The following is a 14,661-nucleotide window of genomic DNA, read 5'->3' as shown; positions in this document are numbered from 1 at the left end:
TTCATATATGTTTTCATATGTTTTTCGATAACGCATCTAATAAAAAATATACACACATATATATAGTAAATATTCATTTCAACAATAAAACTTAATACAATAAATATGAAGTAGTGTAATATAAATGTATTTTATTTAAATCTGCAAAATATTATACAGCAACTGATAATTTATTGTTACAATAAGTAAAATAATTTATTATTTTATTGTATTTAATTTCGTGGCAATAACAAGTTAATTTACATTAAAAAATGATTACACAAGTACAACCAACTATGGTATTAACGCTGTTAAACAACGTGACAACACCGCTCAAGTGAGGACCGAAATCCAATTTTCAAAAGTGGAGTCTTGTTACTCAGGACTATAATAATAATATACACTGTCGGTTACTAATATATACGTGACACATAAATATCGTAACTATAGTAAGTAGAAGTAATATAGAAGTATACCAATATTCATAAATGTGGTATACGTATAATTGTAGACTCTGAAAGTAATTTGGTGTTGTAATGAATTATATTTGAAATGTTTTAAATGGTTTCGAAAGAAAACAAGTGTAAAGATTGTTAATAAATATTTAAGAATTTACGAAAAGATGAATCAGTAAATAGAAATCTAAAATAAACAAAATTATTGATACAATGGTTAAATGAACATGTAGAAGAGAATTATACGGTTAATACATTTTGAAGTTGGGATACGTAGATAACTTCTTGTTAAGCATTGTGTCGTTAGCGACAGTTCTGTATCGGCTATTGACACGAAAGAATAAAATAAAGAAGTATATTTTAAACGTGTCACTTCGCAATAATCGATAGAAAAGTGAATTAATAGCATTTACAATACTTCGAGTCACTATGTAATAATTCTCTATTTTTATGAGAAACTTGTAATTTTATATTGCCATTGATTACAATCTGTAATAAATTCTTGAATACATTATTTTAATATTTCAACAGTTTGAAATTTCAGGCACTCCTCATGATTTCTAACTAAATTTAAAAAATTATTAACTAAATCTCAACTAATAACTTTTTCATCCAAACTTTCATGCTGTTGAATTACTTTTTCTAGATGCCCTGCAGAATCTTTTCTTTGAGATCACACATATTTTGTAAGATAAAATGGTGAATTAGGAATAATGGAAAATGCTGCATTTGTCATAAGTTTTAGACATCTCAACAAAGCATTCTCAAATATACTGTTGGAAGATAGAATACTTTGGTAAGCTAAACTTTACTTTAGAGCACACTTTTTTTTACCATTTAGTGGTTTTAATAGTTTTTGAAGCCTAAAAAACAAAAATGCAAGTCTTAATGTTAGGAATCCAGCAGTTAAAAAATTATGCATATGTAAAGTTGAACATTTTTGGCTTATTTGGCATGTAAGTGCGATGCCACATTGACTTCTATCTATAACTCAACTAATGATTAAAGAAACATACATTACTATTTTAATGATATTGTCTACCTAATTGACCAATAGAATACGAGGTGCGATTATTAAGTTCCGGGATTGTGTCTGTTGTGACCAAACGGATCACACAATCGACTTACGCTTGCAGGACATATGAATAACAATCTTTGAGATATATGACACAAAGTTTAGAAGTGATATCTTCATTGAATTCTGTGTTATACAAGTTTATGGTAGCATCCGCACGCTCTCCTTTGCGAAACCACGATGGACTCTAAATTGGAACAAAGGGATATAAAAAAAAAAATTAAAGCTCAAGGGTCGCCAATTTGACATGGTGGACAAGATTCAACGTGAATCGCAGCAGGTGCTTGACATGCTTCGACAAGAAGACTTCTAGGAAGCTTTCCAAAAATGGCAGAGGCACTGGGATTGGTGCATAGCTGCCCAAGGGGTGCACTTTGAAGGGAATAGTAGCCAAATTTGAAACAAGTGACTTTATCTGCATATACGGGACCAGTCCTGGAACTTAATGATCGCACCTCATATGGGTTGCTAATATGACAGTTCCCTAAAGTAAAGTTTAGTCCCTTCTCAATTCTTCATCTTCAGAGAATAAGAATATAGAAATATAAATATTATCCTTTAAAGTATTATTGTAATTTCTCATATAATTGGGAACACTATAATGTCGTGGCATTATTAATTGATAAATATGATATGAAATTTGGAAACATACATTACATGTAAGTAAAACAAAATTTTTAGGTCTGTATATAATACATAGTATAAAATTGAAGTATATTAAAAAGATTTTACTAAATAAATGTCCTACATATAAAATTAAACATCTGCAAAGTTAATAAATATATATACAACTTAAATGTATTATAACTTATTTATACTAATGTACGTATTTGAAAACTAGAAATTAAATGACTGATAGAGGAAGATAGGGTAGTCAGAAAGCTGATAAGATAGGTTAAGTTTAAATACATCGAAGCCGGTCCCTTGCGTTGTTGCCATTTTTACCTTATGCACGGCTAGTACTAGACTTTGAATATGTATTGCTAGAGGTAGCATGTCGTTGCAAAAAGTGTGGCGAGTGTACGAGAGAGACGGATAATGCCGAGATACATGTCATTTCATTCTAACACACATGTGATTAGTTGGAAGTAGAAGCTTTCGATCAATTTCATTTAAATCAAACATTTCGTACATACCTTGAAATAATAATGCAAATAAATGATTGTTGTATTATTAAAAATAAATAAGATTACAAAATGTCAAAAAGGTCGTATATCGAATTTTAAAGTGCAAAGTGGTGATCAAAGAGGACGTAATCTACTTTTTTATGTAAGAACTGAAATATTTTTTTATAACAGAATGTATCTCTGAACTTATTTTCTTTATCAGAGTGTTGCCTCTTGTTATACTTTCCTTTTGAAAAAATTATATTTTATGGATCGCCAAATGCTTAGCCATCTAACGGTAAGAGATAGGAACTAAATTTTGAATACAACTTTTGCACTTTTCGATTTTTTCAATTTCTTAATACTTTCAAAACTGTCTAAAGCTAATTAGTATTGTTTTGTGAAACAACTTGAGGTATATTATTGTTTATTAATAGCTTCATTGATAGTAATATAACCAAAGAATATTTATTTAGTGTTCGCAAGTACATATCTTTCATAATATTAAAAACACTTTTGATATTATAACTGTTTCCATTTTTATATAATAAAATAATTCTATTATTAAAATAAATGGATCATACTTGTCATACTTTCATTTTTAAATATTTATTAAAGTATTTAAAAGTGTGAAAAATTGTTAATTTTAAAACGTTACTCAAAAATTAATTTCTATCTTATACAAAAATTATATCAAGTATCATGTTATAGTACTATACTGGAATAAGTGTACAAGGAAATATATGATATGCAAGGTACTCAAAAAATCAAGTTGAATTATAACATACTTTGTTTTATTTGATACAAAGGAATTGTAGAAAAGATTTCATTATAATGTACATTAATTCCAATGGAAAACTAAGGTTTCCCTGGAATCATTCATTCATTTTAAATAATATATACATGTATAGAAATTGTCTGAATCACACTATAATTGCTTTTACAAAATAGTGAACAAAAAGGCACTGTTAAGAATATTCCTTTTATGTTACAAACATACAACTTTAATTCTTTATAATCTTAACAGTTCAACAAACTCTTTTCCCCCCATTCGTATTAAATAATAAAATAACATTATAATAATTTTATTATAATTTGTACATCTCTTATAATGGTAAAAGTGTAATATGTTTCTAAGATATTATAAAAAGTTTAATAATATTGAATATCTCAAAGATATATATTAACCATTGACCTCTATCTTATATTAACAAATATACCAAATAACAGATGTTTAATTACAAAATTTATAAATATTAAAAATTAAACTTAAATATATAAAGAACTATTACTAATAATCACTAAACTACTGCAAATAGTACACTGTTATTGCAGTAACCATTAAACATATTTTCAAGAATTTAAGCACAGTGTTGCGAAAAAGCATGTACATACAAATTATACATAGTTTAGGTATAATTTGTTTGATGCATGTATATTAAAACATTTCATGTGTAGTGTTAAAAATTCAGGTAACACTATTTATTCATTACTTTCTAATTGAGACTTGATTTGGTCTCCAATATGAACTGGTTGAGCTAATGAATTTTGAAACCACATCATCCAGTTATTTAAATAATGACCTCCAAATTGATTATCAGAATTCTCTTTTATCTGCACATTGTTTAATTCTTCAAAATTGCGAACCGTTTGAAGCTCAGTGAAATTATTATTCACTGAATGTCGTCCATGCATTCTTACCTCCCTTTTACGTAGAGCATCTTTTACTAATCTTTGTTTACGTTCCTCTTCTGTTTCAATAGCAGATCTAGTAAATCTCATTTCTCTAACTCTCAAAGCATCTCTTTTTAATCTCTCTTTCCTTTCTTCTTCTGTTTCTTTAGCATATTGATTATGTCGAGCTTCTCTTCGTTTCGTAGATTCTCTATTTAATCTATCTTTTCTTTGTTCTGGTGTTTCGTTAGCATATAAGGAAAGCCTTTTCATCCTTCTTCTTTCTGCTTCACGATCTAATCTTTTTCTTCTGTCTTCAGGTGTTTCGTTATACATTCTGTATTCTCTTTTCCTTGCTGCTTCTACATCTAGTCTTTTTCTTCTTTGTTCTGGAGTTTCATAATACATTCTCATTTCTCGTCTTTTTGCTGCTTCCTTTGCTAGTCTCTGCTGACGTTGTTCTTCACTTTCCTGTTCATATAATTTTTTTCTCTTTTCTCTCATACACTCTGCTTTCCGTCTTAGTTTTTCTTTGTAATCTTCTAACGAATTTGACCTTATCTTTATCTGTTTTATAGATCTTTCAGATCTGCTTTCTTTGGTTTCTAAGCTATTGTTATTTTCTGGTATTTGATCCTTCTGTTTTGTTAACAGCGTTATTGTAGCATCAATGTTATTAGAAACGTCAACTTTTTCTTTGATATTTTTAGAAACCTTTAACTGAAGATCATTTTCAGCATTCACACTGCAGAGCCATTCCGTAGCATAAACTGTTTCTTGATCTACTTCATTTTCTTTTTTTATGTTAAGATTCAGTCCTAGAAGTTCACTTGGTATGGTAACTGTTGAAACACTATAATTAGTTGTCTGTAGTTGTTCATGTGGTTCAATAAAAACTTCAGCTATTTGATTTGTAGACTTTTGTATTTCTATATTTATATTTTCATAGTCTAAGTTTTGCAAATATACTGATCCATTTAAAATGCCATTAATGTTACAATTTTCATTTTGATGAGTATCGTTTAACGTAGGGTGTAAACTGTTCAAATTGTTTGTATGTTGTGTACAATCTTTGTTGTTTACATCTGATTCTTTGCTGCTATTAATTGTAGTACATTCTTTGCTTTCCTTGATTTCGATGGCACAAAAATTTTGAGCTGCACTAATTATTTCAGCATCATTGAAATCTGTTTCGTGTTCGTCATGTTCTTGTTTGATGTATACAGGAAGTAAATTAATGGAACAATCTCTTATTTGTACATTGGTTTCAGTCAATTCCATGACCTTACAATCCGAAGATAAGTAAGTAGATGCTGAAATTATAAAGAATAAGTATAAGTGTACTAAAACAAAAAAGTATAAATACTAGTTTGAAAAGTTGGAAGATAATAATTGAAATTATATTATTGTAATTTCTGTAAAGTTAATACATATGTAATAATTATTAATAAAATATTAAATTTATTTATTAAAAATATTGAACTGACGAAATTTTAAACAAAAAATAAATTTCACCTGTCTATCGTCTGCTTATGACAGCTGATCTTAAATAGTTGATGCTGTGTTTAAAATAGAATCATTATTGCTGCAAACCGCAGACTTTCAGCCATTATCTTTTCCTTGTATGTCACATGTTAACGCAGCATAATCGACAGATTGAATTCGCAACCATGAATCCAATTTCTTAGATTTCGTCGAAATTAATTTACACGTCGAGCTGCTTGATGCTCGTTTACCCACGTCGGTCGGCATTAGGTTTGTTCGCATTGACTGCACTTACTGCACTTGCGCAAAAAGTAGAAACAATCATTGGTTCCTTCTTTTAGTTTTGAACTCCAGCTAATGTTTTTCGCATAGATCGTATAGATGTCGAAACGAATTGACAATCACTAAAAACGAAAAAAAAGTTATAAAAAAGAAGATATTGAAAACGTAGTAATGCGCATACGTAAGGCAGTCATTTTTTAAGCGCGTAGATTTGAAATATTCTACGCAAGCGTAATAATATAACAGATATAGTTAGTAAGATTCTTTATGTTAATTAATAAATCTTCCAGGCTCCATCCTAAAAGATTTGTAAATTAATCTTAATTTTTTAAAAAAATCCAGAAGATTTGTTCTTAAAGTATCTTTATTTAACATGTCGATAAAAAATAATAAAGAAAGTAATTTATTTCAATTGATGTTTACTGTTTTGTGAAAGGCAAAGAAATTTTAATTGTAAAACTATCGAAATTATTCGAAATGAAAAGATGGTTGATAACAGGTGTTAGTGTAAATGTTTTCAACGGAATATAAAACAAATTGGACTTATTCGTTGTAAAACAATCAAGCTATGTATTTATTTATAAATGTTATGACGATTGACGACTGTCTGTCAAGTAAGTATTATTGAAGAAAACAACTACCAACAAATATCAACTAATTTTGGATAAAAAATGGAATCTATTTAATGAAAGATAATTAAATTACACATTTGTACAGCTTATTAGTCTGTATATGATTTATTAACTATAATCAACTATTAAATTTCTTATTTCTCATTTTATATCAACTATAGATTTGACGAATCTAAATATTGCGAATTCCGAAAAAATTATGTGTTTATTCATTAATTTGTTTGTAACATTAAAAACACCTATTTTATTAACTCCACTCACTTTTATTTTATTATTTCGAAATTAATTTGAATTTCAATGCCCATATTTTTTTAAGATTATATTACTGTTACATCTGTTGAAATTTACAGTTTTATTAACTTTTACGTATAAATATATTGTAATTTCGTTCAATTATTATTCTTTGTTAGATTTTTTCTTTTTGAATATTGCACAAATGGGAATTAAAACCAGTCGACTTATTTAAATTAAATTCCTTTTTGTTGTAGATAATCTAGCTAAAAAATCGTTAATTTAAATGGAAATTATATTTTTTTCATCGTGTTATATTGGCTCAGATAATCACGTGGAGAGCTTTTAGTGTATCTTGGGAATTTCAAATTGCAAGGATGAATAACGGAAACAACAAGGAATTTTATAATCACTTGTAGTCCCTTACCTTTAAAGAAATTATGAAATATCGCTCACATTTTGACAGTATAATGCTCCTATTTACTGCAATGTAAACATACAACAATATTCAAATTTAAAAATAGTCGACGCATATCTCCGATATAAGTTTCATAAAAAATGTATCAGAAATATTAGCGAACTTCTTTTACAAAAAGAACAAATAATATTCGACGATTCAAGAATTAAAAATTGTCATAACGTTAGAAGAAAATAATATAAATTTAATTAAACACTTTAATAAGAAGGAGAAAATAAACATTTTTCAGTTAATTAATCGTAATGAAATAACTATTGGTTATTACAAGAAATTTTTGTTTTCATTGGTTAGTAAATGAATGGTATCCTTATACATGAACTTATACCTATGTATAACCTACAAATTTTTATAAAAAGAAAATTATTTATTGTGTGGGACAAAAATTACGAAATTTCTTTGTAAAGTATTGGTTTTCTTGCAGTCTTACATGATATTGTAAAAGAAAAAAGTAATAATATTATTCATAATAGCAAGCTAGATAAAAATGTAAGGTATAGTCGTCTAATTTGGAGAACTCTTCTAACAAGAATGCTCAGATTATTTTCTTACAGAGCTTTTAATTAATCTGTAAGTAACCATGAATGCGTGTTTTATTAACAAGTTGGCTTTGAAAACAATTAAACGTCTTGAGAAACTATATACAGTTACTCCCACTTATATTCGTACAGCATACACGCGTTCAGTATAAATGAGAAAACACCACTTTACCTAGGGATACTTTTTATTTATCTTTATTGAAATTAATTATTACACTGTTCTACATCTATTTACAAAGCGGTTTTACTTTTTATCATTTAGAAACAAAAAAATAGAAAAAGAATGTAATTGTCCATAAAAACCATCTCTCAGCCGTATTCGTACACAAGGGAAAAACGTATTTCTGTTATTAAAATTAGATGAATCAATACTTTGTTTGGTAACCGTTATGCCTAATTACTTCAAATAATCTATTTGGCATAGATTGAACCAATTTTTTTGTAATATCAGTACTGATATTTTTTCATTCTAGGTGCAATGTCTTTTTGAGTTGGTCCACGTTACTTATTTCATATTTACGCAATCTAATTTTTAGTTCTGCCCATAAATTTTCTATGGGGTTGATGTCTGGGCTTTGTGGGGGCGTTTCCATTACTTTCGGACAGTTATACAGCAGCCATTCTCGTGTTATGCAAGCTTTATGCTTTGGATCATTATCCTGATAGAAAATGAAATCATTGGGAATTCCCAAGCAATTAGCACTGACGTGTAAATTTTCTTTTAAAATATTTATGTATTTATGTTTATCCATGATTCCATCAATAATCTGCAAATTTCCAACTCCAGTGGCAGAAAAACACTCCCAAACCATGACGTGTCCACCGCCATATTTCACTGTAGGTTGAAGATTTGACTTTTCAAGGCTGGTATTTGGTTTTCGCCATACAATTTGTCTACCATCAGATTGAAAGACATTAAATTTACTTTCATCGCATAATATAACACGCTTCTACGATTCATATGTCCATTTTACATATTCTTTTGCAAATTGCAAACGTTTTCGTCTATTTGGTTCACTAATGTACGGCTTCTTCCTGGCAACTCTTCTATTATATCCATATTTCCTCAAAACGCGGCGAACGGTTTCATTACTAACTTTTTTACCTATTTGATTTTCTAACTTCGACGCAACTTTTGGAGCACTAATTTTAGGGTTTATCTTGATTTCTTTTAAAATTTTTCGTTCGTCACGATCAGTTAGTAATTTTCTGTTGAGATTTCGAAGTTTCTACTCTATTTTCAGTTTTATACCTTTTTATAATATATTGGATAGTAGACCGACTTCTTTTTACAATATTACTAATTTCTTGCAAACTTTTTCCATCTTCATGATGACTTATAATCAATTTTCGCAATTCAATTGACGTTTCTTTACCTTTTCGACCCATTTTGTGTGTTAATGAACAGATTGTTTCTGTTGAAACAAAAGACTAATTGCTAATTGTCTTTTGTTTGGTGTAGAATAAACGGGGAATTCCCGATAAAGTATAAACATTTCCTAGGACGTATATTCTTGTTTGTATGTTGGCTGTACGAATATGGCTGAGAAATGGTTTTTATAGATAATTACATTCTTTTTCTATTTTTTTGTATTTCTAAACGATGAAAAGTAAAACCGCTTTGTAAATAGATGTAGAACAGTGTAATAATTAATTTTAATAAAGATAAATAAAAAGTATCCCTAGGTAAAGTGGTGTTTTCTCATTTATACTGAACGCGTGTATGCTGTACGAATATGAGTGGGAGTAACTGTATTTGTAAAATGTATTGTAGAAAATTTTTGTAGTCATTCGATTAAGTTATAAATACTTCAACAATGTTAAGTGTATAATAATTTTCATAGATACTGTTAATAATGTCCGTACTAATGTTTGTCGTTAATAATTCCAAAACAAAGCCTTAAATTTCATTTCTGCAAAGGGAAAAGTTGTTAGGAATCAGTGACAACCCCTTTCCGAGAGTTGTACTAGTTGTGAGACATCCTGTATAGTGCATGCAACGGAGTTTAAGACTTATTACTTGTACATTATTAAACAACCAAGATCCAACCTTAAAGCTATTTGATAATTATAATGATATTGTTTCCAAATATGTGAGCTTTTGAAATTGCTATTATAAGACGTGTTTTGGTGAATAACCAGTCGGTTTTAAAATTTATTTTTTCCATATTTTTTCTTACATAAAACTTGTGTAAAATTTATTCTTTTAGTACTTTAGTATTCATGGTCGCACCAACAACACTTTCTTAATGGTTAAGTTAATTTCATACATTGACAGGTGAAGTATTTAAAGTATTATCAATATGTTCATGCAAACTGCTGTGGCGATAGAGTAAATCTCATACATATATCCAATTTGTGGAAAATATAGAAAAACTGAGTTGCAGGTACAAGTACTGAATCTTATTTTGCGTTATAAAATTTCGCATCGATTAGTTAATTTTTAGGACAAGAATATTAAATTTCAATATACTTACTATCATTTATTGTGTAGAATTAAGCTGTGTATTTGATCAAATTAAGTGCATTTTCTTTGTTGCAAATTTACGACCATCTTTTTAGGTTCACTTCAGTCTCTTGTTACAGATAAAATTCGTGTATGCTATAGGAAAATGTAACAAACTAATTAATATTCTATTACATAGTATCTATTACATAGTATTACAAATGTCGAAAAGAAATTCGTATACAAGTTAATAAATTAAAAATTGCATACGCATTGTCTTAAACTTACAACATAACAGATTGATAACTTGTTACTGTAATGATATTTTAAATATCACAGTAACGTGTATTAATATTAAGTACAAATTAATTACAATAAACTGAATTGTTCATTTCATATAAAATTAGATTACACGTAGGTATGATTTACAAGTCTAATTGTTACACAAGCCCAATTAAAATGTTGATAAAAGTGTTCTCAGTCGATAGTTACAATTTTTTAGATCACTTTACTTAATTTGGATACATTTTAACTTCGCAAATGTAACCTAGCAATCATAAATGAATTTTTCATACTGTAAACATTTTTTGTATAAACATGATCGTGCATCTTTTATTTTGAACACCGTACGATGAATGTAATGTACGATCATGCAATCATATGAGTTGATTGCGAGAACTTTTGTTATAAATAAGTATTCATTCGTTATTGTGATTTCGCCAATTACCCACGTATTTTGAAAATTATTAAATCCTGGAATTATTTTAATAGTTAAGTCCTTTTATTTTACGTTTGTCTCTTACAATACGCTTCATTTTATTTTTGACGTTATGTTGTTCCCAACGATGTGTCTCATGTCCTTAATAAATGTCACAATTTTAACTAATAAATAAGGAGGATATAATATTTGTACTCGAACAATCGATTGCGTGGTCTCCTTGTACGAGAATCTGTACTTTAAATTGTTGTGAATGTATCGTTATGTCGCGGGGCAATGCAGAAACGGTTGACGAAGTTTTTTGTTTGTTGAACCACTACGTGCTCTGATAATTAAGACATTTCCATTTAGAGTTGACGTCTGCTGATGTGAAGAGATGCACCAGGCGCACGTACCTACGTTTTCGGCGGTCCCAACTTCAGAAAAACCTAATCCTCATGCATTGTGTGGATAATTAATGGTGTATGATCGAAGACCTCGTTCCTGGAACGATAGAAGGAGGAGTTGTGTAAGAAAGACACGATATGTATGTATCTACCGCGAGAAAGATTTATTAGTTTCGCGTAATAGCGAGATAACCTACAGCCAATATTTGTTCTGATACTGTGAGGCATTTAAGGAAAATTGGGGATCTACGTTTTGTGTATCATGACAAGAAGGTCCATGCTTTTTGATGATCAATTAATCTTTGCTACTTTGATACCTATGTACTTCCATTTTCTTTGTTTCTATTGGATTTACATGAATTTGTAAATATCGGTTAGGGTTAGAACAGTGATCGGTAACTATGACCATAAAGACGTAAGACCCTCATTATATCGCAATGGACTATAATAAGGTTGTTTACTTTTGACAAGTACGAAGCTTTTAACCAGTTGTAAATTTTTGAACTTATGAATTTGAAAATTTGTAGATTTGTAGAATGGTACATTTGGAGATATAAAAATCGAGAAATTAAAAGGTTTATGAATTCCTCTAAATTTAAACAGTTTTTAATTTCTAAATGTGGAAACTTGAACATTTGAAAGCATGAAATTGTAAATTCATAAACTTAAAAAACTTGAAAATTTTAATATCTGGATATTTGAAAATTTGAAAATTGCTAAATTACTAAATTCCTGCACTTCTGAACAGCAAAATTTCTAAATTCCTACTTATATTTTAAAATGTGATAGTATTATAAATTAACAAATTTGGAAATTTAATAATTGCTAAATTTCTACACGTCTACATTTTCAAGTTTTTATATTTCTAAATTTAAAAACACGAAAATATTCAAATTATCAAATTTGAAAATAAAAAATTTGATAACTTAAAAATACTGAAAAGCATGGAATTTAAATTTGCACATACTTGTTATTCTAATTAACAAAAACTTAATGTACAATAGAAGCAGAAGTTGAACTTATGAGAAAATGTTCAAACGTGCATGTTTTTGAGATGTAACAGGATGAAATATAAATCGTAGCAGGTAATTTATAGATGATCGACATCGAATAACGTTAAAAGATCATCTCTGCCGGTTGTTTCTCGCGGATAATTGTGTTAGGTGATGGGTTACGATCCGTGAAACATAATTTACGAGGGGCTCCCTGACGGTTCGGAAAGCGTGGCTACAGCGCCAAATTCAAATGCAGAACGAGTCACGACGGAATGTTGGCAGGTTCTTTTCATCCCGGCTTGACAAAATCATTAGGGGACTAAATCCAATAAAGGGGTCTGGGGGCCCCTGCCCGTCCAGGGATCTTGTTGTAAGAAAACATTCTCGGTGAGGCGATCGGTTGCATCGTGATCGGCATCAATGCTATCTTTGCGAGAGATGGCGTATCGTAGCTTGAAACTTTTTTTAAACGTATTAGCTTCTTTTGCGTTATTATTCTTTAATAAAATTTAGCGAAATAAATATATATATAAGATACGAACATAAATTTCAATAAGAAAACTGATCGGGTAGAAATGTTGTTTCTTCCTGAAAAAAAAACAATATGACTCGATGTCAAAAGTTATACAAAATAATGTTTATTTTATACGAATTTAAAACTTAAGATTTCATGAAATTATAATATAAACTGTTTATAATTGATTTTCAGTATGAAATGGTTGGGTGTAAGGTGTAGCAAATTAAGATTAAAGCAAGCTGTGTATTATAGATTACTGTTTTACGAATGACACTGATTGAATGACGTATAAGTATAAAAATGTATTATGTTGCATTAAATCGAAGTTTGAAGTTTAATAGAAATAGCTATAAAAATTCACTATAATAAACAAATGAACGTTAAATACTATGTACTTGTTGTCTTTGTATTTGAATTTATGTATCAATGATTAATTTCTGAATTGTATCGTTAACTATTATTAAAAGAAAAATTATTTTGCAATTAGATAGGCAAAATAATATATGAAAGTATGTTACTGCATTACTTTTTATTTTAAGAATAAAAATTGTTTTTATTTTTCTTTTTAATAAAAATTTTGGAAGATACGACAATACACAGTATTGATTATTATGTACATTAATATTTTTACGTGGACCATGTTTTTTAAATTATAAAAAATTAGTATATTGTGGGAAATAATTTTGGATACAACCTGTATAAATTTTAGTTGTCTTTATTTCTGTATGATACCATTGATCTAACAGGAGTAAATCAAGTTTAACGCGTGCAGTTGATGTCCGTGCCGCTCCTTCGAAACATTCTTTTTGCGGTACAGTTCGCTATTAAATTAGCAAGATCAAAGTCTTAAATAATTTCCTGGCGTGTTTCATTCGACGCCACGCGTTCAAGGGAACCGGTTCTAATGATGCCTACAAAACATGCTAGCAAGTGAAGTAAAAGAAGTGTTCCTAAACACAATCGACAGTTCATTTCATCTCCTTTTAGTAACTGTTTTGCCATCTTAATTGGATATCTACTTAATTAAATCATTTCAGGTGTAACTTGATTATCCTTATTAGTAAATCGTTATTTGCGGAATGCATAAATATTTCATTTCATATAAATATTAGAGATAGGTTGCTTAACACATTTACTGTCTCTCTGGGAATTCCAAATATTTAATCTTAGAATTTGCTTTTGTTACTATTTATATTATTTAAAATTTTAGTGTTTCTTTAGGTCTGCTGCTTCACGCGATGGCGGAGCTTCATATATTAAATTTACTAGCTTGATAATTAGTTGAAAATTTGTTCAATGTAATTGTATAATACCATTTATGGCCATTCCTTTATTTATTTTAGTACAAATATGTATAAAGTATCTTAAGTTAATTTTATTTTAGCGAATAAATTTGCCTACCCTCACTGTTTAGTTTAATAACTAATTAATAATTATATTTTTCAGTAAATATTAATAAAGGTATTGAAAATAATGAACAGAACTTTTTAATAGGTCTAACATAACAATCGCTGATGATTCTACTTTGATTTTATTATATTCAATAACTCATTTTCTTAAGGTAAGTTTTGTTGTTTTTTTAATTTCGAATTTTGAAATTTTTATTTTATTTAATATTTTAATTCTTTACTAATTTCTCTATAAAGCTACACATACTGTAAAACTG

At 28.7% G+C, this 14,661-nt stretch overlaps 1 protein-coding gene and 1 long non-coding RNA gene across 2 annotated transcripts in view; both read right to left on the bottom strand.

Moving 5' to 3' along the window:
- Positions 1-3,387: 3,387 nt before the first annotated feature.
- Positions 3,388-6,191, bottom strand: LOC100880796 (uncharacterized). Its single transcript, XM_003704646.3, has 2 exons — positions 5,805-6,191; positions 3,388-5,602 (listed from the first exon to the last, which is right to left on the bottom strand). The coding sequence occupies exon 2, from the start codon at positions 5,568-5,570 to the stop codon at positions 4,098-4,100; it is 1,473 nt and encodes a 490-aa protein (XP_003704694.1). The 5' UTR covers positions 5,571-5,602; positions 5,805-6,191; the 3' UTR covers positions 3,388-4,097.
- A 4,146-nt stretch (positions 6,192-10,337) lies between these two features.
- LOC143265536 (uncharacterized) overlaps positions 10,338-14,661 on the bottom strand; it is an 85,247-nt gene continuing 80,923 nt past the window's right edge. The window contains exon 3 of the long non-coding RNA XR_013040160.1: positions 10,338-11,580. This is a non-coding gene — a long non-coding RNA (uncharacterized LOC143265536). The remainder of the gene's footprint in view (positions 11,581-14,661) is intronic.

This window comes from Megachile rotundata, chromosome 1 (assembly GCF_050947335.1).
Source record: "Megachile rotundata isolate GNS110a chromosome 1, iyMegRotu1, whole genome shotgun sequence".
In the NCBI taxonomy this organism is placed as follows: Eukaryota; Metazoa; Arthropoda; class Insecta; order Hymenoptera; family Megachilidae; genus Megachile; species Megachile rotundata.
This window is presented reverse-complemented; position numbering and strand designations above follow the sequence as displayed.